The sequence below is a fragment of the Engraulis encrasicolus genome, chromosome 4, assembly GCF_034702125.1.
Source record: "Engraulis encrasicolus isolate BLACKSEA-1 chromosome 4, IST_EnEncr_1.0, whole genome shotgun sequence".
In the NCBI taxonomy this organism is placed as follows: Eukaryota; Metazoa; Chordata; class Actinopteri; order Clupeiformes; family Engraulidae; genus Engraulis; species Engraulis encrasicolus.
The window spans coordinates 24,566,217-24,589,113 of NC_085860.1; the positions used below are offsets into that span (position 1 = coordinate 24,566,217).

At 44.2% G+C, this 22,897-nt stretch overlaps 1 protein-coding gene and 1 long non-coding RNA gene across 2 annotated transcripts; one reads left to right on the forward strand and one right to left on the reverse strand.

Moving 5' to 3' along the window:
- The first annotated feature begins 3,101 nt into the window (after positions 1-3,101).
- Positions 3,102-12,650, forward strand: det1 (DET1 partner of COP1 E3 ubiquitin ligase). Its single transcript, XM_063196939.1, has 8 exons — positions 3,102-3,517; positions 3,886-4,194; positions 5,040-5,315; positions 5,743-5,955; positions 6,856-7,308; positions 8,003-8,193; positions 9,421-9,612; positions 12,001-12,650. Exons 2-8 carry the CDS (start codon positions 3,916-3,918, stop codon positions 12,188-12,190), a joined length of 1,794 nt encoding a protein of 597 aa, XP_063053009.1. The 5' UTR covers positions 3,102-3,517; positions 3,886-3,915; the 3' UTR covers positions 12,191-12,650.
- A 2,588-nt stretch (positions 12,651-15,238) lies between these two features.
- LOC134446770 (uncharacterized) lies at positions 15,239-18,843 on the reverse strand. Its single transcript, XR_010034490.1, has 5 exons — positions 18,774-18,843; positions 17,827-17,914; positions 17,210-17,290; positions 16,824-16,901; positions 15,239-16,585 (listed from the first exon to the last, which is right to left on the reverse strand). It is a non-coding gene; the product is annotated as an uncharacterized LOC134446770 (long non-coding RNA).
- Positions 18,844-22,897: the final 4,054 nt, after the last annotated feature.

Sequence of the window (22,897 nt, forward strand, 5' to 3'; positions counted from 1 at the left end):
GGAGATAGGGGGGGGTCAAACATTGGGTCTTCATTACATTGTATGATGGGGGGGGCTTTCAGATGATTTTGTCCCGGGCTCTGCCAAAGCTGTCAGCTATCATACTCTGAGCTCTATGTTAAAAACACATGGATTCAAAATGTCATGATTCTCCCAAAATGTCCTCATTGTTCGTACAATGACTACACTCTGAACCATATGTTGGCATTCTTTCTGCCGGTGCTACCTGTGAACACAGCTAATGTTGGTAATTAGCCCCTCTCAGAGCCACGGAATTCAGAGTTGTGGCAACCCGGGTACAGGACGATGGTTGGTGACATGATTCACATATATTCAAATAATAGGCTTTCTGTTCACTGCAGACTACCACAGAACCTTTATACATAACAAGCAAAGATGAAATACAAATTAATTACATTTACCTTTACTGCACTTTCATAATGGGAATAGCTTTACTACTTCCATGGCTCTGGCTGGGGCCGGATGCCGGATGCTGCATAGCGCAACATTGAGCCAAGCGCAGGGAGCTGCATGACCCAGCTTTACAGTAGGCTCATGATGTTTGAGATTTTTAAAATAAAAATGTTCCTAAGTTAGAGCTGAATGAATATGTCCCGATGTAAGATAAGGGTCTTAGCTTTTAAATACAGTGTATTTGTTTTTATGTACTCCAGAGGCTGACATATTTGGTTTTTGTAGGCTGTTTTCCCAAAAATGGCTTTGGCAATTAGCAGGCGGTTTTTTTTGCCAGTGCTCACTCATTAAAACAGTGTAGTTGTGCTTTTTGTGAACACCATTTTGTGTGCTGCCATGCAAGCATGCACTAGATTTAGAATGAATATTACATTATATTGCTCTTAGCTGACGCTTTCATTTATTCAAAGCGACTTACAACTATTATTTTTCAGGGTATTGGTTACAGTCCCTGGAGCAATGTGTGGTTAGGTGCCTTGCTCAAGGGCACTTCAGCCATGGATGGAGATGTAGGGAGATGTCAGTGGGGATTCGAACCGACAACCCCTAGATTGAAAGATCAACTCTCTAACCACTAGGCCACGGCTGCCCAAATGATTGGGAGAGAGAGATGGGGGAGGGTCGGGAAACGACCCCGGTAGGACTCGAACCGGGGTCCCCGTGGGCATGTATATAATATAACTGAGGGATGCGGATACCTCAGATATATAGTTACAGGTAGTGTGTAGTGTGTGCAGTTTTCTTCACTTTTAACAGACAAAAGTTTATCCTCACACTGTGAAGAAGAGCAGGGCCTATAGGCTACTACTGTACATCCACCATTGCCCTGCGATGGATTATGAACACATTGCACCACAGTTTGGGAATCCAAGACAGACACATAAATGTGATCCATTCACAAGGGCCGCTGACAGCTTTGGCTGGGCCCGGGACAAATACATCTGAAAGTGCCCAAAACCCAATACATACAATGTAATGATGATCCAATTCTGGGGCCCTTCTCTCCTTGGGCCCGGGACAAGTGACCCCTTTTTCCCCCCCCCCCCCCTAATAAATAATAAATATTGTAATAATTCATAATTCCTATTTCAGATATCACATAATTCTAAATCATAGGCTATATGGTCTATAAAGTAGGCCTATGCCATGGTTTCATTGAGTGACATGGAAATGAACAAAAACATCCGATAATAATGCCTAAACTTGCTCGAAGGAAAAAGGGGATGGAGGAACTGCAGGAGCAGCTTTTAGCAGGGCCGAGGCCGACTGACATGCTGGATTTGAACAGATGAATGACTCTTGACTTTGGGTCTGTGCTGCAGCCTTTGTCCATCTTGTGCACCGCCACCATGGGTTATCAATTCCCTCTGAGGAGCAGAGCAGAGCAGAGCAGCATGCACAAGCTCAGGGCTGCTTCAAGGTATTTGTAGGCCCTATAGGCAAAGACGAACTTGGGGCCCCTGTTTTCCTCATATTAGGGAAAGGCCCCCTCAAGAGCGATTTCTATAGCAGCATCATTGCACTTTTCAGTAATTGAGTTTAGGGTGCACTGGCGTAACGCAAGTACTTCAGGCCCCCCTGCAAGCTACCAAGAATGGGCCCCCGAACAAAAAAGAGGGCCTAATATCAGGTGGAGGGGGCCCGTTTCTTAAAGTCAAGGGCCCATGTGGGCCCCCCGCCTTGTGATAGGGAGCCTTTCTCTCATTCACAAAATTGTCATTGCTGTTATTGCTGTCACTTGAATGAATCCAAGTAGGACCAATCATTACCAGTGGCCAACTTCTGGCTGCAAGGGGGCCTTTGGCAATTGCCCAGTTTGCTTGCGTAGTTGTGACAGGCCTGCACAAACTTCATCAGATTAAGCCTCTGACTCATCTTCCGTTTTTGACTTACAAATGTGTGAAAAGAACCTTATGGTTTTCATTTCCCTTTCATTCCTGGTGACTTCACCGATACTGACACAGACATGCAGCATGGGACAATACTTTCTTACCTCAGTAGCCTATTAAATTGGCTTTCTGGCACAGGGCATTTCACTTAATGCCATTCCATTGGTCTCATACTGTTGATTTAGATGGCATTTCTGTGTGGTTCACCTCCTGATGTGGAGAAAGTAACATAGTCTAGTTACACTGTGATCTGGACAAAAATAAGCCTGACTTTTTGGCTTTTGTGTATGACCATTATTTTGAGTTGAGTAGGCCTACGCCAAGATCAGGCTACTACATTTTATTCAAAAGCCCCATATACCTTGATCTTGTATGTGCATGAAGAAATCGAGACTGCTTAAGGTAACTCATTAGGCCTAAATAAATGATTTTAAAATTAAATTATGTGCACGGGAGTATTCAGTAGGTTGTATGGGCTTTTTCGTGACAGTTAGGCCTACGTTTATAACGCTGTGTATAGATTGTATCACCACAGATCTATCGTTTCCCAATCCCTCCTCCTCTCACTGCCTGAACTGAACTGCTGTCAGTCTGACACTTGACATGATCAGAGTGTTAGATCGTCTCTGACATGATGACCAGATTCCATGTAATTTGTCCCCCATAACTTTGGGCGGCGCTGTGACACTAAAATGAGATTGCGCAAGCTATGTTGCTATTCAAGAAGAAGTCGTTTCTTGTTGGTTCGCGTACGAAATCTTCTTTGGTCTTAAATTTGTGTTTTATATTTCCCTATTTCAGATCAATCAAGAAATTAAATGTCGGCATAGTATAAACTAACGTTACAGCATCGTTTCAGATCACTTTTGGGTGATGGCGAACGGCCAGCGCAACTTCAGGCTCAGGAATTAATCATGCTATGTTAATATCACTGTAACGGTGGCAAAGTTGCAGTGGATACAGTTAGCTTGGTTGCCGACAAACCCTGGACAATCTGACTCCCACAAGAAGCTGTCAACTCGGCGAAGTTAGTGATGTGTAGCCGTGACCGTTATTCTAGTCCACCACTCTATTTTCTACTTTCCTAGTTTTCCATTGTATGGCATCAGTTCAAAGCTAGCGATTCTAATCTACTCCGAAGACGCTGGGAGTAGGTGGGTATCTACACCAATGATTTTAGCTGGCTGATCGAGATGTTGGCACTAATGTGTCTTGCTGACTCTGTTTGTATTCCTATTTGCTATAAGCCCTTTAACCTTCCTTCTCTCTGCTGTCTTTCTTTGTATGCCCAGACTGATATGTTGAGAAAACATGGCCATGCCATTAGCCTTAACTTGACTTAAGTCTTGATACTGATCTCTTTTTTGCACAAACGGAATTATTTCACTCTTTCTAAAAGAGTTTACTTGATATTTTTTGCATACTGGGGTAGCCTAATCTGTGCCATTGCATCCGGATGTGTTCAGTCAGTGTCGGAGAATGTTGTATTGTAATATTGGCAGATGTTTTGTCCATCCCACAGTTTTGAAGCATGTGACGCGGAGCCACTGGAATGTGGCAGCACACGGCGGAGGAAGACTCCCCAACACTGCGGCCACGCCGCATCCAAAACCAGAATGTGGTCTACCGACTGGAGCAGCGGCGGATCAGTTCCGGCCCGCCCGGGGCCCACTGGTACCGCGTCCGCATCTTTCACCAGAACCTCTTCCCCAACTTCACAGTGGTCAATGTGGAGAAGCCCCCTTGCTTCCTGCGGAAGTTCTCACCTGATGGACGCTGGTTCATTGCCTTTTCGTCTGACCAGACATCCCTGGAGATCTATGAGTACCAGGTAATACTGTACACCTTGTTTTTCAGAATACACTGACAACGTGTGGGCACAACCAAATTTTGGATTCCCTGATTGACGCTCCCAACCCAGGACGCTCCCATTTCATCTCGCTCCCACTAGCCAGACTATCGGTACCACCGCCATATGACGGAGCTAGTTATGTTGTTGATGTTAGTTTTTTGTTTCTAACCCTAACCCTAACCCTAACCTTAACCCTAAACCTAACCCTAACCCTAAACCTAACCCTAACCCTAAATTGCTTGTATGTGGCAGTATATGATAATACGTGAAATATAATCGGGTGGGACCGCACGTCCGGGAGTGATAGAAACACCTGGGACCGCACGTCCGGGAGCGATCTCAGTTGGGAGTCTCCATCCCCTTACCCACATTTTGATGGCATCAAGCAAACAAAGCCCAGTTGAACCTTTTAACCCAATTAAGAATTTACAATGGAAAAGCATGCATAAAAAGCTAGAAAAAAGCTAGAATCTTTGGTGGCTAAGAATGGTGACTCCCTGAAACATCATTGCTCTTTATTTTTTTAAAGTACCTCTAATAACATGCCGTCAAAAGGAGAGTGTTCATTCAGAGACCACCACAACATATTGTCCAAAATTCAGAATGATGCATGCATGTGCAAGTGAGTTATTTTGCAAACCAAGCAACAAATGAAAACACACACACATATACACACACACGCACACACACACGTTCTGCTCTGTTCCACAGATAATCGTAGAAACAAACAAACCTAAACCCTGGCAAAAACATGACAACCTACAGGTGACTGAACCCCACCACTAAAGCACTAAGTGTGTGTGTGTGTGTGTCTCCGTCCGCAGGGTTGCCAGGCGGCACAGGACCTGCTTCAAGGCCAGGAGGGCGAGACGCTGGCCAACCAGGCGGGCAGCGGCGGTGGTGACCACCACCAGGGGGCCTCGCTGGGTGTGCGCGGCCGCATCTTCGAGCGCTTCTTCTGCCTGGCGCACGTCACCAACGTGGCGTCCAACGGCGAGCACCTGAACCGCGAGTGCAGCCTCTTCACGGATGACTGCCGCTACGTCATCGTGGGCTCCGCCGCCTACCTGCCCGAGGAGCCGCACCCGCACTTCTTCGAGGTTTAGTTTAGTTACGTTTATTTGATAGGGACAGATACTTAACATGTAGGTTGCATAACAACCAAACAGCAAGCATCATAGCATTTATAGCCAAAAGCTAATTTCCAATGCCCGTTCCTAGAAGGGCTTTTAAAACAATACACTAGCAGCGATAACAATAAAACTATACTATCATGCAGCATTGTGGTATCTGCATCCAGTTGTATATCTTGACTGGTTTGTTCAAATAACAGTGCGAGAATAAAGCGGCCTGTGCTGTTATGGTTTCTGGGTTAACATTGCTCGGGGATCTATGGCACAATGCCTACATCCACACCAGTTGAAAATTGAGTGATTGCAATTAGTTGTGCTTGTTGGTCACAGCTGTTAAAGTGTAAAAAGAAAAAAATACCCAATATTATCATAAAAACAGCCTATTCACTCACAGGTCTACCGCAACAACGAGTCGGTCACGCCCAACCCGCGCGTGCCCTTGGAGGACTACTCGTTGCACATCATCGACCTGCACACGGGACGCCTGTGCGACACGCGCACCTTCAAGTGCGACAAGATCATCCTCTCACACAACCAGGGGCTGTATCTGTACCGCAACATACTGGCCGTGCTGTCAGTGCAGCAGCAGACCATTCACGTCTTCCAGGTGAGGGTTTTTTTTTTTTTTAGATATTTTTTTGGTCTTTTTGACTTTATTTATGATAGGACAGTGAAGAGAGAGAGAGAGAGAGAGAGAGAGAGAGAGAGAGAGAGAGAGAGAGAGAGAGAGGAGAGAGGAGAGAGGAGAGAGAGAGAGAGAGAGAGAGAGAGAGAGAGAGAGAGAGAGAGAGGAGAGAGAGAGAGAGAGAGGAGAGAGAGAGGAGAGAGAGAGAGAGAGAGAGAGAGAGAGAGAGAGAGAGAGAGAGAGAGAGAGAGAATTGAACCCGGGTCAGCCGCATGGTAGATGAGTGCCACGGCACGTCTTCCAGGTGAGGGTTGATGGTATAGAGATTGCCAACGTGACGTCATTGCCCTCACCAAATTTTCTATTAGGTCTGTTTTTTTGTTCTTTACACGACTAGGATTGGCGGAGCCAGGCTACTATCTGACAAGCGCTAGAATTTGATTTGCCCACAACGGGGGCAAGAGGCGTTGCGACCCTGTCTGTGGATGGAGCATGTATTGAAAAAAAACATTAGATGTACTGGTTTATTGAAGGTGTACTAGTTTATTAGGTGTGTTGCACACAGGGTTTCCCCCAGGATTTCCTTGAAGGTGCAGTGGCAGGACCCCGCCACCACAGCGCGAATCAGCCGCCACTTTTTGCATTTCGATTGAGCTGTGTCGTGCCCAATCGAAAAAAGTGGCAGCCGAGTCGCGCTGTGTCGAGCTATAGATTCCTGAAAACCGGCAGTGGAAAAGAGCTTTATGAGAGGGCCAACCTCACCCCAACTAAACATACAGTGGGCCCATAACGCAACCTCACCCCAACTAAACGTACAGTAGGCCCCTAACGCAACCTCACCCCTTTCCCCACTCTTCCCCCTTTCCCCACTCCCCCCCCCAGGTGACGGGCGAGGGCACATTCCTGGACGTACGCACCATCGGCCGCTTCTGCTACGAGGACGACCTGCTCATGGTGTCGGCCGTCTCGGACGGACCAGCCCCGAGTACCGCAGCGTCGGCAGCGACGGGGGTGACGATGACTGAGGGACAGGGACAGCAGCCAGCAGGACAGCATTCACAGCCTCAGCAGCCAGCAGGCCAGCAGCAGCAGCCGGGCTTCTCGCGCCTCTACAAGGAGAAGAGCATCAGCTCGCTCAAGCACCGGCTGCTGGTGTTCCTGTGGCGGCGCGCAGAGCAGGACGGCAGCGCGCTGGCCAAGCGCCGCTTCTTCCAGTACTTCGACCAGCTGCGGCAGCTGCGCATGTGGAAGATGCAGCTGCTGGACGAGCAGCACCTCTTCATCAAGTACACCAGCGAGGACGTGGTCACCATGCGCGTCAGCGACCCCACACAGGTACTATACAGCTGGGGGTTGTCGACTTGTGGGTTTTTTAGGGGAATATTCACTTGTGGATTTACTTAGGCACAATTCCTGGTGATAAAAAGGTTCACACAGTCCTTTTGTATTTTTTTCTTTTTTTCTTTTTATTCATTCACTGGCATGATGGCGTTTTGATCTTGCGGCCTTGCTCAGATTCCTGGAATCTGGAATCTGAGGAAGAGCGCAAGGTTGAAGCGTCATTATGGCAGTGAATGAATAAAAAGAAAAAAAGAGCTTGAGAAAAGAGTGTGCAAACCTTTAAAAAAAAAAAAATGTGTGTGTGTGTGTGTGTGTGTGTGTGGGGGGGGAGGCCAGTTTCATATGAAATTACTGTTCCTTCTGCAACACAAATGACTGTTTGATATGGACTAGTTTGTGGCTGTCACAGCTATGATTGTGATATTGAAGCTGTTTTTTCATCCAGCCTTCTTGGCCTTTTATTTTGTTTTGGAGTTATAATATTAATGAGTAACTGGAAAAAAATGTGAGCTCTGTGACATACAGATCATTGTCTTCTTTGCACAATAAATATGTATTCAATTCTATTCTGTTCTATTCTATTGTGTTCTATTCAGCATTCCTTCTTCGTGGTGTACTACTATTGTGTTGTATTCAGCCTTCCTTCTTCGTGGTGTACTACTATTGTGTTCTGTTGTGTTCTATTCAGCCTTCCTTCTTCGTGGTGTACAACATGGTGTCCACGGAGGTGCTGGCGGTGTTTGAGAACACCTCGGACCAGCTGCTGGAGCTCTTTGAGAACTTCTGCGACCTGTTCCGCAACGCCACGCTACACAGCGAGGCCGTCCAGTTCCCCTGCTCCGCCTCCAGCAACAACTATGCACGCCAGGTGCAGCGCAGGTAAGCCTAAGACGGCAGTCGCACACATAGCTACCAGTTATTCGCTCAGCAAGAGAAGTCAATGTATAATACAGTGGTTCCCAACCTATGGGCCGGGACCCAACTTATGGGTCGCCAAAGATCCACAGGGGGTCGCGGAGCCCTCTTGATTTTAAGGGTTTTCATTTGAAATATATATAGCCCATGTTGAATTAATGACAAAGCATTTAACTAATAAATGCACAGAAGCAGCAAATTGTAAGTGCTAGTGGAGTCACAAGATGCCCCCTGTTTCCTGAGAAAGCTAATTTTAGTTATTTTATTCATCAATTCGTCTTTGGTCAAATATAGAATAAATGTTAAACATTTATTCTATATTTGACCAAAGACGAATTGAGGAATAAAATAACTAAAATTAGCTTTCTCAGGAAACAGAGGGCATCTTGTGACTCCGTCTCGTGCGGGCGCTCGCGTGGTTGGGTCACCAAAGCTTACAATAGTAAAAACATGGGTCCCTTAAGAAAAACGTTGGGAACCACTGGTATAATAGAATGTGTATGTGTTCCAGCGAAGCACGGCCTGGACAGGCGAGGCGAGTACAAGCGATACGATGTGGACAAGAGTATTTTAATTTCGAACGATGCCAGTAGCCAATTGGAATGCAGAGTTCAGATTATTGAGGGTTAACTTCGCTTTTGCAGAGGTTGTTAAACCTGCGGGAACGTTAACGAACGCTCCATGAGCGCGTGGCGAACAAGCGAGCGAGCTAGAAGCGAGTAACTAGCGACACGTGAATATGCGTTCAAGCCTCTCCCCTTTCACACACACACACCATAGCCAATGAGGCACACATTGGACATCACCACTTCAAAATCTACAAATAAGCTCCTCGGTGTGTATTAGATTCACCACATTTTATTACATCATATTGTAAGCAAGAAATGTCCCCATGGGGGAACTATGTAACGGGCAGAAACTAGCAGAGGCAGCTGCTCTTACCAAAGGCAAAAAGGAAACCTAGCAAAAACTTGAAGGCTATGTTAATCTTTAAAAGGCTTCAGCGTGTGTAAGGTATTCCATCATTGGGTTAGGGTAGGTGGTGGCTGTAGGCCATGCAGTGGACGCTTTAACTATGACATCAGTTATTCAATAAAGGGATTTTGAAAGTCAATGTCTCTCTGTCTCTCTGTCTCGCTCTCGTTCTCTCTCTCTCTCTCTCTCCCCCTCCCCCTCCCCCTCTCCTTGCAGGTTTAAGGACACCATCGTGAATGCCAAGTACGGTGGGCACATGGAGGCGGTGCGTCGCCTGCTGGGCCAGCTGCCCATCAGTGCCCAGTCCTACACCAGCAGCCCTTATCTGGACCTCTCCCTCTTCAGCTACGACGACAAGTGGGTCTCCGTCATGGAGCGGCCCAAGACCTGTGGAGATCACCCCATCAGGTAGTAACACGCGTGCAGATCCCTCCTACACACATTCTGCCTTTTCTTAATGGGCTTGTTTGAAGTCTATGTGATAAAGTGGTCCGCACACTGGGCATTAGCTACAAAAAATACAACGTTTATTTCATTTAAAATGGAGCTAATTTGGAGCTCATGCCCAGTGTGTGGACCACTTCATCACACTGTCTACCACTTTTGTCTGGCACCTGGATAGCTGTTTTGTGGATGTGCGCACCCCAACCTCCAAACGCTCTTTTGAAGTCTACACAGCCATTGCTTGTTTATGCCCATCATGGAGGGTACCAAAGGCTGCAGAGAAGCTGCTCCTCATCAGGTAACGACACGTGTGCTGGGGCTCTTTTGAAGTGTACACATCTATAGCTTGCTTGTGTTTGTGTCACTGAGCGGCCCAAAACCTGTTATGTAGATCATCGGGTAACAACATATGCAGATATTAATTTATTATTATAAATAAATACAGATTATTTATTAAGTGCTGCCTTTCATGACATCCAGTGTGTCCTTACAAAAAAAATGTTTTTAATATACCCTGCTCATGGCCCTTCCGTGGCCTAATGGTAGGGCACTGGGTTGCTGTGCTGGCCACCCGGGTTTGATTCGGCCCAGGTCATTTGCCGATCCTTCCCCGTCTTTCTCTCCCCACTCGTTTCCTGTCTCTCCTCCACATTCCTGCCAAAAATAAAGGCAAAAAAGCCCTGAAAATATATATGAAAAAAATGCTCATGCTGTCTTCTCGCTCCTACTCGCTTGTATACTATATAGTCTCTTTTGTAACCCACTTTGGAGAATAAGCGTCTGCTACTGTAAGTGGAATGTACCATTCTAAACTCCGTAAAGGTGCACTGTGTAGGATGGTGGCCAGAGTATATATTATTATATTTTTATGAAAATATGATTCACTGAATATTAAACTCACATTACAGTAAATTTAGCCGTCTATTTCTGGAAATTCAAAATGGTAGACCATGGAGATGATCCCCATTTCATGTATGAAAAGTGCAATTTTCCCAGTCTTAATGAATGCTTAGAATTTGATAGTGGTGGTGAGTATTAATGAGAAAGGTAACATTTGTGAATGGGCAGCACGAATTCTGGAAATAAACTACTAAAAATATTACACAGTGTACCTTTTAAGTCTTACAGTGCAACTTCCTGTAATCTATCTTTAAATTAAAATCCCCTTAAGGCAATACAGAAGAATCTCATTTTACATGCAAGGCAGGATGGGACCTCGGGCAAGTAGGCTTCAATTTAGCATGTACTAGCAGTAGAAGTCGTCATAAATGAAATGGTTTGATAATTTCATTTCAGGAATACAATTATGGGGGTCACAGTGTCACAGTACGCTAATGTGCTGTACCATAAACGGGCACATTGCCCCCAGGTCGCATTTGGCCTGGGTCATTTCCCAAACTCGACCCCATCTCTCTCGCTCTTAACCATTTTCTGTCTTCTCTGTACGGTCCTATCCAAATAAAATTGAAAAAGCCACACTTCACACACAAAAAAGATATACTGTCTTGCTTTATGTCCTGAACATACGGGAACATACAGTGACGATAAAAAAGCAATTCTTTTCCATTCCGTTCTATTCTGGCTGCCACTACCACCCCCCCCCATCCTCAAGACTGTGTGTTTTTGGCATCCAGGTAGAGATTCAGCAGCATGTGTAGTGTTCTGTCTCCTCTTGTCTGGGGGCTAAAGGTTTTGCTTCACACTGCTGTAAGCTGTGATTGGAATGGGCAGCAGGTTATGGCCACTTGTCCACCTGCCTAGGCTTCAGGACCTCCAGATCTGACCACACAAGGAGCATCACACTGGCCTTTTTTAATATCCAACACAGACCACACAGAGTACTGTTTTTATTTGTGTTCCTACGTAGCAACCATATATATGTCTGGCGCGTCTTTAAGTTTGTGGCCGGGTGGGCGCGTAAAGCTCCACAAAGTAATGCAATAGGTAGTCCAGCAAGACGGAACTCGCACACCAATGATGCAGATGCAAAATTAAAGAATTTGAGTGCATAAGGAAAATAAAGGAAGTGCTACCCAATGAGAAAAAAACAATGCCATGTGTGAAATGCTCTCAGTCATACATGCTGTCAGATTTTTATGTCAGTTCACTTGGGATTGTGTTCCTATGCAGGTTTTACGTGTCTGATCGTGTTCTTTAAAAAAACAAAAACAAAAAATGGGGGGGGGTTCCCAACTTAATTTAGACAGGACCTTGAAGAGTGGGACAAGACAAGGCCGTCTGAGTGTGTTCTTATTGCGGGTCTTTATGCTGTCCTGTGTTCCTTAATAGGTTCTATATGTCTAAATGTGTTCTTATTGAGGTTCTTTGTGCTGTCCTGTGTTCCGTGTGCAGGTTCTATGCGCGTGACTCCGGGATGCTGAAGTTTAAGATCCAGGCGGGGCTGCTGGGGAGGCCGGTGAGCCACGCGGTGCGCAGGCTGGTGGCCTTCACCTTCCACCCCTTCGAGCCCTTCGCCATCTCCGTGCAGAGAACCAACGCCGAGTACGTGGTCAACTTCCACCTGCGCCACGTCTGCACATGACACAAGACAACACACACACACACACACACACACACACACACACACACACACACACACACACACACACACACTTCATAAATACAACAACAACAAAAATCCTTTTTAATATGCACACTACTCTACCACTCATCAGTCACATACTGTAATTCAACAGACACACACACACACACTGCCTTTTTTATGCTGGAATCTGCATATAGTGACGAGGGAACTCATGGACACTCAAATGCAGCCACTGTAAAGACTTTTATGTGTGGGACCAACTTGTGTGTTTTAAGTGTTGTGTGAGAACAAGCAAGCAAGCGAGTGAGTTTTTTATGTTAAGAGTTTGACTTCTTTTGATATTGTTACTCCTTGTGTGTGTGGTGTTTTTTTTTAAATCCAGTTTTACTTTACACACCAAAGCCAAACTCCTCACATGTGAAAAGTAGTTACAATAAAGAGTACCGTTTTTAATGCAGCCTTTGAGTGCTGGTGTATTTTTTTTTAAATATTCAACCAAATTACAGTACTATAGTGCACACTGTGAGTACTTAGAACCATCATGCTTAATCAGTAATAAGGTCTTGAAGTGGCGTGGGAGGATGGCAGGTTTCAATGTTGTGGGGCGGTGAGAGGGTCTTAGAAAGAAAAAAGTATTTTTGAGTGGCAGCCGGAATGTTTTTCTTTTTTTCCCTGTCCGAAGAATCCTTCCTAGATTTTTAGGAAGCCCATGAAAAGCCAAAAGCCCATCCTATCTCATCCTGTTGTTGACGATGATGGGATGAAATGAATGAAAGTCGTCGGGCTTCTGTACAGCTGCAGTACAGTAACTATTCATCCCACCATCCATTACTGACATTGCACAGCCCTCTGGTCCACCACTACCACCCCCCCACGCACGCAATTCCCCCCCACCCCCGAGCGGAGAGGAGTAGAGCAAAGCTGAGCGTACCATTAGGCTAAATTACAACCCTAATTAATCCACTCCAAAGTTGAACGTCACAAACAACATGGGGAAAATGCACATGGGCATGTTTCCTGAAAAACGGAGGTACACACAACAACCAAAAACGTACTGAAATTCTGGAGAGGTTTATATGTAAGAAAATACGTCCATCAAATAAATGAGTCATTTTATTTTGTTAGTGGACCCTTATTTTTTTTCCCCAAGCAACCTTCAAGTGAAGAACACTTCCTGGTGCAGGCAGCAAGTTACAAACAAGAGTAACTCCACCTGGGGAAGCTCTCTCTCTCTCTCTCTCTCTCTCTCTCTCTCTCTCTCTCTCTCTCTCTCTCTCTCTCTCTCTCACACACACACTCACACTCACACTCACACTCACACTCACACACACACACACACACACACACACACACACACACACACACACACACACACACAGCCACACACTGGCAGTAAACCGATTTGACACCCCCCAACCCCAAAAACCCCTTCCATTAAAGAAGAAGTAGAAGTGGTCAAAAAAAAAGATATTTTGTCTCAAAACCGGTCTCAATGGGTGAGCGAGAGTGCAACTTGAAAAGTTTCTGTTCGGATTGGGCTTTAAAAGTGAAGTTTTACCGGTTGGGTTTTTTGAGAGAGAACCAAACCTGCCCCTGAGTGTGGGAACCGCGGCTATAATCACGCACTGGCTTGAGTGCAGTAGCGCTCTCTGAGCCACGCTAGCCTTCTCTTGTGTAAGGTCCGCCTTGGCACCTGAGGTGTGTGTGTGTTTGTGTGCGTGTGTGTGTGTGTGTGTGTGTGTGCGTGTGTGTCTGTGTTGGTCGTGGGTGGGTGGCTAGCGGTTCCTGAATGCTTTTAGCCACAGGGCAGCCAGAAGAAATGTTGTCCCCGTTGGTTGTAAGTGGCAAGGTGTGCTGCTGCTGCTGTTGCTGCTGCTGCTGCTGGTGAATGCAGTGGCAAGGGATGGAGGGCGGTGGCGGTGGTGAAAGATGTTTTTTAGTGGGGGAGAGAGAGTTTGTGTGAGTGCCTGCCTGTCGTTCTTTCAAACCAGCTATAATAGCAGCCACAGAGCTCGAAAAATATAAAACCCAAGAGCTGGGGGCTATATTTTTAGAGCTCAATTATCTCTGTTTTTCACATCGAGAAAAGGCTTGAGAGTAAGGTGGCCTGCAGAGAGCTTGATTGACTTGCATAATGGCCGGAATGGTCGAGGTGATCAGACGCTTTGCTTTGCTCCATGTTCTTCCGAGGATTTTCATGTCACATACCGGACTGTTTCCCATTGTCATTTTGTCACTCAAACTGCGTTTTTTTTGGCCAAAAAAATGATAAATAACAGCCTACGTACAGTGGGGGAATCTTTTCCTGTTTTGTTTTTCCTGTTTGCAATCACCTCATAGACCACACTGTCTATACAGTCTGTCTCTCCTAAATATTAAACACCTCGGTGCGATTATACAGTCATGGAAAGCTGTTTGTAATGAGTAGAATGTGTCTTTACTCAGTAAGTGTGTGTGTTTATTCTGGCTCTACCGTGGCGCAAATAGTAGGGCACTCGTTTGTGGCCGACGTGGGTCCGATTCCCGGCCCGGGTCCTTTGCCGACCCTTTGTAACGCCGCATTATGTAATAACGGTGCAATATGTAATAATGTAACAAATTAGTACATAATGTGGTGACAATCGCCGCATTGTGTAATAATTTACGCATTTCGTAATACATTTCTTGAACGCATTTCGTAATAACTTTTTTCTCATCTTCCCAGATAGCAAAAATGTTCTGGGCTTTTTATGGCCCAGAAACCTTGGTTCATCCTGGAAATATGCCACAATATGTAGGGGTTACTCCCGGGCCTAAAACGGCCCACAAGATTTTGCCGGAATCATGCCAGAAAGCAGCCAGTAGAATGCCAAGAACGTTCGACAGAGTGCCGGCACCTTACCAGATGTTTGCCAGAAGACCCAGAAATGGCCCATGAGCCTACCACAAGATTGCCAGAACCCTACCGATTAAAACCCATAAATATGCCGGAATGTATTTAACCTTCCCAATAATAATAATAATAATAATAATAATAATAATAATAAAGAATAAAACCCACAAAAATCATGCAAATTGGCCATTTATTATCTTTAGTAAGCTACAACATTCATCCATTCAATAGATTTTGGAAATTGAAAATGTATGACATTTTAAACAAGAAAACAAAATGATCAAAATGCATTTTTTTTAAACTCACAGCCTTTCTTAAAATATCCCTTCATGTTTTAAATGGAATTTTCCAAAAAACAAACCAGAAGATAAACACGTTTCTTAACATATCCATTTGAGTTATTAAAAAAAAACGTTCAGAAAATAAACAAAATAATAAACATTTTGTAACGCATAAACCTTTAAGATATCGGTGAGAAAAACGCACAAGACCTTGCAGTCGTACATTGTATTTTCTTCTGTGAACATGTATTAATCATGTACAAACATGTAAAATACATACAATCAGGGTGCGGTTTGTAGGGAGATTGTCCCCTCTTCTGGTTTTGATATTGTCACTTTTTCCACATGATTTTAATCATAGTTTAATGTAACTCCATTGATATTGTTGACATCTGAAACACATCCCCCTTTCTGGTTTTCTGACAAATCGCACCCAGCATACAATATAAAAAGTTGAGTCCTTTCCTGAGACGTTCTGCAGTCAGGGAGCTCCTGAGACATTTGACCCACAGGTACCAAACATACCTTTTAAGGCGACATCTTTGTCATGATGTGTTAATTCAGCACTGTGGCATAAATCATCTCAATTACAAAATACATCAAAGTGAAGCGAATGGGTATACAAGAGTCTGACTATCAACATTTTAAAATATCTTCCCACAACAAAGTTCCTCCAAATTGACAAAGGTGGATGCAGTCAAGCCACCGATGCAGCCTTTTCGATCTTGGCTACTTTGAGCATGTGTGTGTGTCTGACCTAGTTCACAGTCCAGTGTGTTTGTGTGTGTACCGTAGCATGCATGCGTGCAGGTATTTGTTGCTGCTTGGGATGCCATTGTGGTTCGGATGAAGGCACACCACACCTGGGGAGAAAGTCAATGCTGAAGGACAGGACTCGCGTAGGTGGGGCACCATGGTGGAATCATTGCCGCGTGTATCGATTCAGATTATTTGCCAACATCACCAGAGACTCATCTTGTTTGAGAGTCTGTGTATGTGTGTGCACGTGCGCCTGTGTCTATGTGCATGTTTATATGCTGGTGTGTGTGTGTGTGTGTGTGTGTGTGTGTGTGTGTGTGTGTCTGTGTGTGCTGGGCATAAAAAAGGGCAAATGTCTGACATTCCGTTCTTGGTCTGTGCTTCTCTTCCTCACCCCATCTCAGTCTGCTGCCAGGTACAGCCACCTCTTCGTACGATTTCCCACCTCCTAGTGGGTGGCCTGGATGCATCTCTCTATTTCTCCAAAAAGTAAAGATACAAAAATGGCATTGAATCAGCAAATTTCAATGATCATTTCACCTGCAACAACATTCTTGAACTCTTATCCCTGGAACGATACATTGAGATTTGATACAGTTCATTTTTTCATGGGACAACAATTAATACATTTCACTTTGACACATTGAATAGTAGCCAGCGTACAACAATATAACGACTTCAATTCAACTTCAGAATGCATCCATGTAAATCAACTTACTGCTTGAGGATGTCTGTCTGGCCCCATGACGAAAGTCCCCCTTTTGGTCCCTGGCTGGAACGTGGCACATGGACTGACCTGTAACGAGAGTGAGATAGTCAAATGTTTAAGTCCTGTTCTACATATACACAGGGTTAAAAAGTTCAGTATTATGCAAATTATATTATTTCACTGACATACCTAAATAATCAAGAAAAACTAAAAAAAATTGGCATAAGTTTGTTTGTAGCACATACACACTCAGAAAGATGGGCGGGCGGGCACGCGCACACACACATTTGATTTTTTATGGACTGACCTTATACAAGATTGGTAATCAAATGCTTGTGTTCTATTTAAAGACAATTCACATGATTTCCTTTATTAGATGTAGAAGATCAACTTACTGTTTGAGGATCTCTGTTGATCCATGTCACTGGAAATTTCTCTCGGGCCCCTGGCCTGAAGACGTGGGCTCATGGACTGACCTGTGACAAGAGCAATAGTCAAATGTTTGGGTCATTCTAGGTATAGGGGTCTGTTAAGTCCAGGCAGGATTCACTTTCACTGTACAGTCTGCTCCTACAGTTATACACTGGGTTGTTAATTAACTTTTTTCTCCACCAGCCAAAATGGAAAGAATTTTACTATTAAAACACACACTTAATAATGACTCAAAGTGGCTAGTAAGTTAGTCTTTTCTACATATGCTAAAAAAAATTCAACTGTTCACTAGGAATGCTGATTATGGAGGAGTGCTGTTTCACTTTTTTTCTCATAAGCAGGTGCACTTTGGCTCAAGGAAATAAAGTTGCTCAAAATTATGGTCAGACTTAGCTCCAGTGACTGTTGATAAGGCCTGCCAAAGATTCCAAGGCACACTGATGGTGAATTTAAAAAGCCTTTAATTAAACCCTTTAAGACCTTATTAGCTGGAGCTAATTCTGACCATAATGTTAAGTCCTTTTTATACATACAATAGACACCTTTATATTGCATCATTTTCTTATGTAAATCAACTTACTGCTTGAGGATCGCCGTCTTTCCTCACGTTGTAGAGCCTCCTCTTTGGTCCCTGTCCCTCACCCGTGTTAGTGAGCTGATGGACTCTCCTGTGACAAGAGTACATGGACTATTTTATTGCAAATCTGATATTTCTGTTAATCACATTACCTCGTGCATGTGTAATAATAAGGGCAGCTACTTTGTGTCCTCAAAGATATATCATTCACGTATGTCACAAACTGCCCTCTTTCGTCTGATAACGACCTAAGAAACTGGTGGCTATATTGCATAAAGCGACGTGGACTCGAGAATAGCACTAGAACTAAGAGCTCAGGGTAATAATACGCTAAAGCAATAATCCGTGACCTGACATTAGTCATCATGTTCTCAACGAAGTGGGTGGCACCTGACCCTACGATAACTGGCATGGTTGGAGCATTGCCCAAATCATCAATATCGCCTATTCTGAAAAAATAATTTCTGAATCCAAACCTCAGCAGGCATCTGAAATCTAGTCAAACGGGCTGTCCTAAGCCCGTACGATATGTTATGACCAAAGGCCATGATAGTACACCAACGATAAATTGAGAATAAAATACGGTAGTCTTGGCATATCAGTCATCTAGCTCTAAACACTGACGTTTGCCGAATGTCCAAAAAGGATTAGCTGCCATCTATGCTAGCAAGGGTCGCTAGCTTGTCCTCCAAACCAGTTAAAAGCCATGACATGACATAACATGAATTAATACGTACTGAAACGCCTGTCAAGAGACCTAATGGCACTTAGTCATGAACAAACATCTGAAATACCGTAGGCTAGATGTTAGCTATCTCCAAAGGAAAATTACCTCAAGAAATGTTGCCTCAGCTTGTAGCACAGGTAAACACAACAAAGAACAATGTAAGTGAGTAGGCCTACAGTGTAGCCTAGTTATTAGGTAAAAGTATAACAATCGTTTTACTTACCTCAATGCAAATTATTTACACAGCACAATATCCTAGTTCAGTAGTAGATCGAGTCCAGGTTCGTTACTAGACTGTAGGCTACTGTCCCGCCGAAAAGTTTCCTAGGATGAAGTCGGTCTCACCTAAATGAGCATGCGTGTCAACCGTCTCCGTAGGGCAGGGCCGCTGTCATCTTTGCCTTGGGCCCTAGGTTTAAAAAAAAGCCCCCCCACCCGAACAAAATGTTTTCTGGTAATATTCCAACTTGCCGGGAAAGAACCATAAAGTATCTGTAGCTCCGCCCTCCTGCACCACCGATTTTGTTATTTGGGTGGCATTCCAGTGAAAAGCCAGAATATCTCTGGCATTATTCCCACGTTGCCATTAATTTGCCGGAATCAACTGAAATCGTACATTCCCCAGAGAAATGCCAGAAAGATCCAGAAAGATGCCGGAGGGTTTTGCTATCTGGGTTGTAATAAATTATTACAAAATGCGAAATTTATTACGGAATGCGGCCGCAACTTTTTTTTTTGATGGAAATGTAATAACATGGTGCATTATGTAATAATCTATATGGATATGTTTTTTCTGCACTTGGATTCAGTAGGCGCAGCACACACACATAGTCTCAGTGACATGGTATAGTCACTGCCCTCTCTCTCTCTCATTCTTCTCAGTTCTCAAACTGCTCGAGAGTCGCGAATGATGCGGTTAAAACCGTTAAGAAATAATTTCACAACTTGTTGCGTGCAACGAGTCCAACGAATGTCTCGCACTTTCTGCTACATTACACCAATTTACAGCGACATTAAATAGGCCAGGTCTAAACACTTCACGAGGTGGTGAAAACTAAATTAAATATCTAAATTAAATATCTTGGATAGCCTATATAGACCTAGGCCTAACTAGATTTGTTGCAATACAGATTCATTTTCTAGAGCCAGAAGTGTTCCGCTGGACTGACGAAACCGAACACGATCAAGTTTGCAACTTCTTTCCCTCGTGCGCTGTCCGTCAGCACCACCTGTCATTAGACGTCCGATTAGCTTTCATTACGTGCTGAGGGAAAAACTCTCGCCATTAGGCCTACGTGCTGTTGCACTGTTGTGAGGGATATCACCAAATAATTTAGATAAAAGTCAGAACATTATTTTGGCAATGAAAGGCACACAGGTGGCTGGAAGCTCAAGCAGTCTTCAGTCTGTTCATTTAAGTTTTTGGGTGCTCTTGGATATCGGGGATCAGTTCATGTAGAGAGAAGAGTTCATCCAGGCACTCCAAAATAAGGTGCCCAAACGATAAGTTACATTAAAAAGCCTTTAATGGTACTGGGCTGGGGTTACATTAAAAAGCCGACATGTTTCGACCTCACCAGGTCTTCATCATTGAAAAGAAAGGCCTCCCTTAAATAGTGACATCACCACATGTGACCCATTACGCACTACACACATTTGCGCACACCATAGAAAACAAAGATTAAAAATAGCCTGGGGTAATAAGTGATGCCACAGAAAAAAATGACCAGAAGTACAAATAAGCATCACAAAAAACAAGTAAAATCAATATCCTCATTTAGACCAGGATAGCGCATGGCATCCAGTTGGTGTATCCAAAAAGTCTGCCTCTGATTAAGTCTTTTTAGCCTGTCCCCACCCCTCGGAAGAGGTTTGATATGCTCGACGCCCTGTATGCGCAGCAGAGAATCATTTTTACCATGGTATATTCATTGAAATGTTTCGCCATGGGATAGTCAAAATTGCCCACTCTGATAGCATACAGGTATTTATGTTCTGCTAGCCTATCTCGCATGCGCCTTTTTGTGCGTCCGATATAAAATGACCAGAAGTACAAATAAGCATCACAAAAAACAAGTAAAATCAATATCCTCATTTAGACCAGGATAGCGCATGGCATCCAGTTGGTGTATCCAAAAAGTCTGCCTCTGATTAGGCCTAAGTCTTTTTAGCCTGTCCCCACCCCTCGGAAGAGGTTTGATATGCTCGACGCCCTGTATGCGCAGCAGAGAATCATTTTTACCATGGTATTCATATGTTTCGCCATGGGATAGTCAAAATTGCCCACTCTGATACCATATTTATGTTCTGCTAGCCTATCTCGCATGCGCCTTTTTGTGCGCCCGATATAAAAGAACCCTTCAGCGCAAGGACAAGTTAGGCGGTATATGACAAATGTAGAATTGCAATTAATGAAATCTCTCTGTCCATATTCATTCGTGGTTTTAGTATCCACAAAAGATTTGGCTTGTGTAACATTTGGACAGTGGGGGCAGTTCATACATCTATGAACTGTCGTAACAAAAAAGGACGGGACTGCTGCTGGCGATGATGTTTGTTTTTGGTCAATAACGTGTTGCGTTGTAGGGAGCGCGCTTCACTGTATGCGTTTTGAATGGCTTCCTTGGAATATTCATTAACTAATATTCACTTTCTGGATTTGACGATATATAAAGACGCGGAGGGACAGCTGCACACCACCTTATTCAGGAAGGCGACCTCTCGGAACACCATTCTGAGAGCGGATTCATTCCATCCCCCGCATCTCATTAGAAATATTCCACACGGCCAATTCCAGAGATTAGGCGTATCTGTGATTTCGAAAATGATTTTCACGAGCAGGCCGAGCTGATGGAGAAAAGATTCAGTGATAGAGCCTATCACCCTAAAGCCATCCAAAACGCATACAGTGAAGCGCGCTCCCTTCAACGCAACACGTTATTGGCCAAAAAGAAACATCATCGCCACCAGCAGTCCCGTCCTTTTTTTGTTACGACATATAGTACACAAGCGACGCGGATCAGGCAAATTATTAAGAACAATTGGTCCATTATTGAAAGTGATGCGCAACTACGTGAGGTGTTCCCAGAACCACCCATGGTGTCTTTAAAGAGTGCACCCAGCCTAGGAGATAAATTAATGCGCTCTCACCTACAGGTGAAAAAGAGAGAAACCTGGCTGCGTAAACCCATTGGCACTTATAGATGTATGAACTGCCCTCACTGCCCAAATGTTACACAAGCCAAATCTTTTATGGATACTAAAACCACGAGAGAATACGGACAGAGAGATTTCATTAATTGCAATTCTACATTTGTCATATACCGCCTAACTTGTCCTTGCGCTGAAGGGTTCTTTTATATCGGACGCACAAAAAGGCGCATGCGAGATAGGCTAGCAGAACATAAATACCTGTATGCTATCAGAGTGGGCAATTTTGACTATCCCATGGCGAAACATTTCAATGAATATACCATGGTAAAAATGATTCTCTGCTGCGCATACAGGGCGTCGAGCATATCAAACCTCTTCCGAGGGGTGGGGACAGGCTAAAAAGACTTAATCAGAGGCAGACTTTTTGGATACACCAACTGGATGCCATGCGCTATCCTGGTCTAAATGAGGATATTGATTTTACTTGTTTTTTGTGATGCTTATTTGTACTTCTGGTCATTTTTTTCTGTGGCATCACTTATTACCCCAGGCTATTTTTTAATCTTTGTTGTCTCTGGTGTGCGCAAATGTGTTTAGTGCGTAATGGGTCACATGTGGTGATGTCACTATTTAAGGGAGGCCTTTCTTTTCAATGGTGAACGTAGCCCTGATGAAGACCTGGTGAGGTCGAAACATGTCGGCTTTTTAATGTAACCCCAGCCCAGTACCATTAAAGGCTTTTTAATGTAACTTCCCGTTTGGGCACCTTATTTTGGAGTGCCTGGATGAACTCTTCTCTCTACATGAACTGATCCCCGATATCCAAGAGCACCCAAAAACGTAAATGAACAGACTGAACAGATTGCCAAAATAATGTTCTGACTTTTATCTAAATTATTTGGTGATATCCCTCACAACAGTGCAACAGCACATGAGCCTAATGGCGAGAGTTTTTCCCTCAGCACGTAATGAAAGCTAATCGGACGTCTGATGACAGGTGGTGCTGACGGACAGCGCATGAGGGAAAGAAGTTGCAAACTTGATCGTGTTCGGTTTCGTCAGTCCAACGGAACACTTCTGGCTATAGAAAATTAATCTGTATTGCAACAAATCTAGTTAGGCCTAGGTCTATATAGGCTATCCAAGATATTTAATTTAGACAGAATCATTTCAAGCCGTGCAGCATCAACGTGG

Coding starts and splice junctions, on each gene's coding strand:
- det1 (XM_063196939.1), top strand. CDS start 3,916: ATGTGGCAGCACACGGCGGAGGAAGACTCCCCAACACTGCGGCCACGC. Junction 4,195..5,039: donor TGGAGATCTATGAGTACCAG/GTAATACTGTAC, acceptor CTCCGTCCGCAG/GGTTGCCAGGCGGCACAGGA. Junction 8,194..9,420: donor GCACGCCAGGTGCAGCGCAG/GTAAGCCTAAGA, acceptor CTCTCCTTGCAG/GTTTAAGGACACCATCGTGA.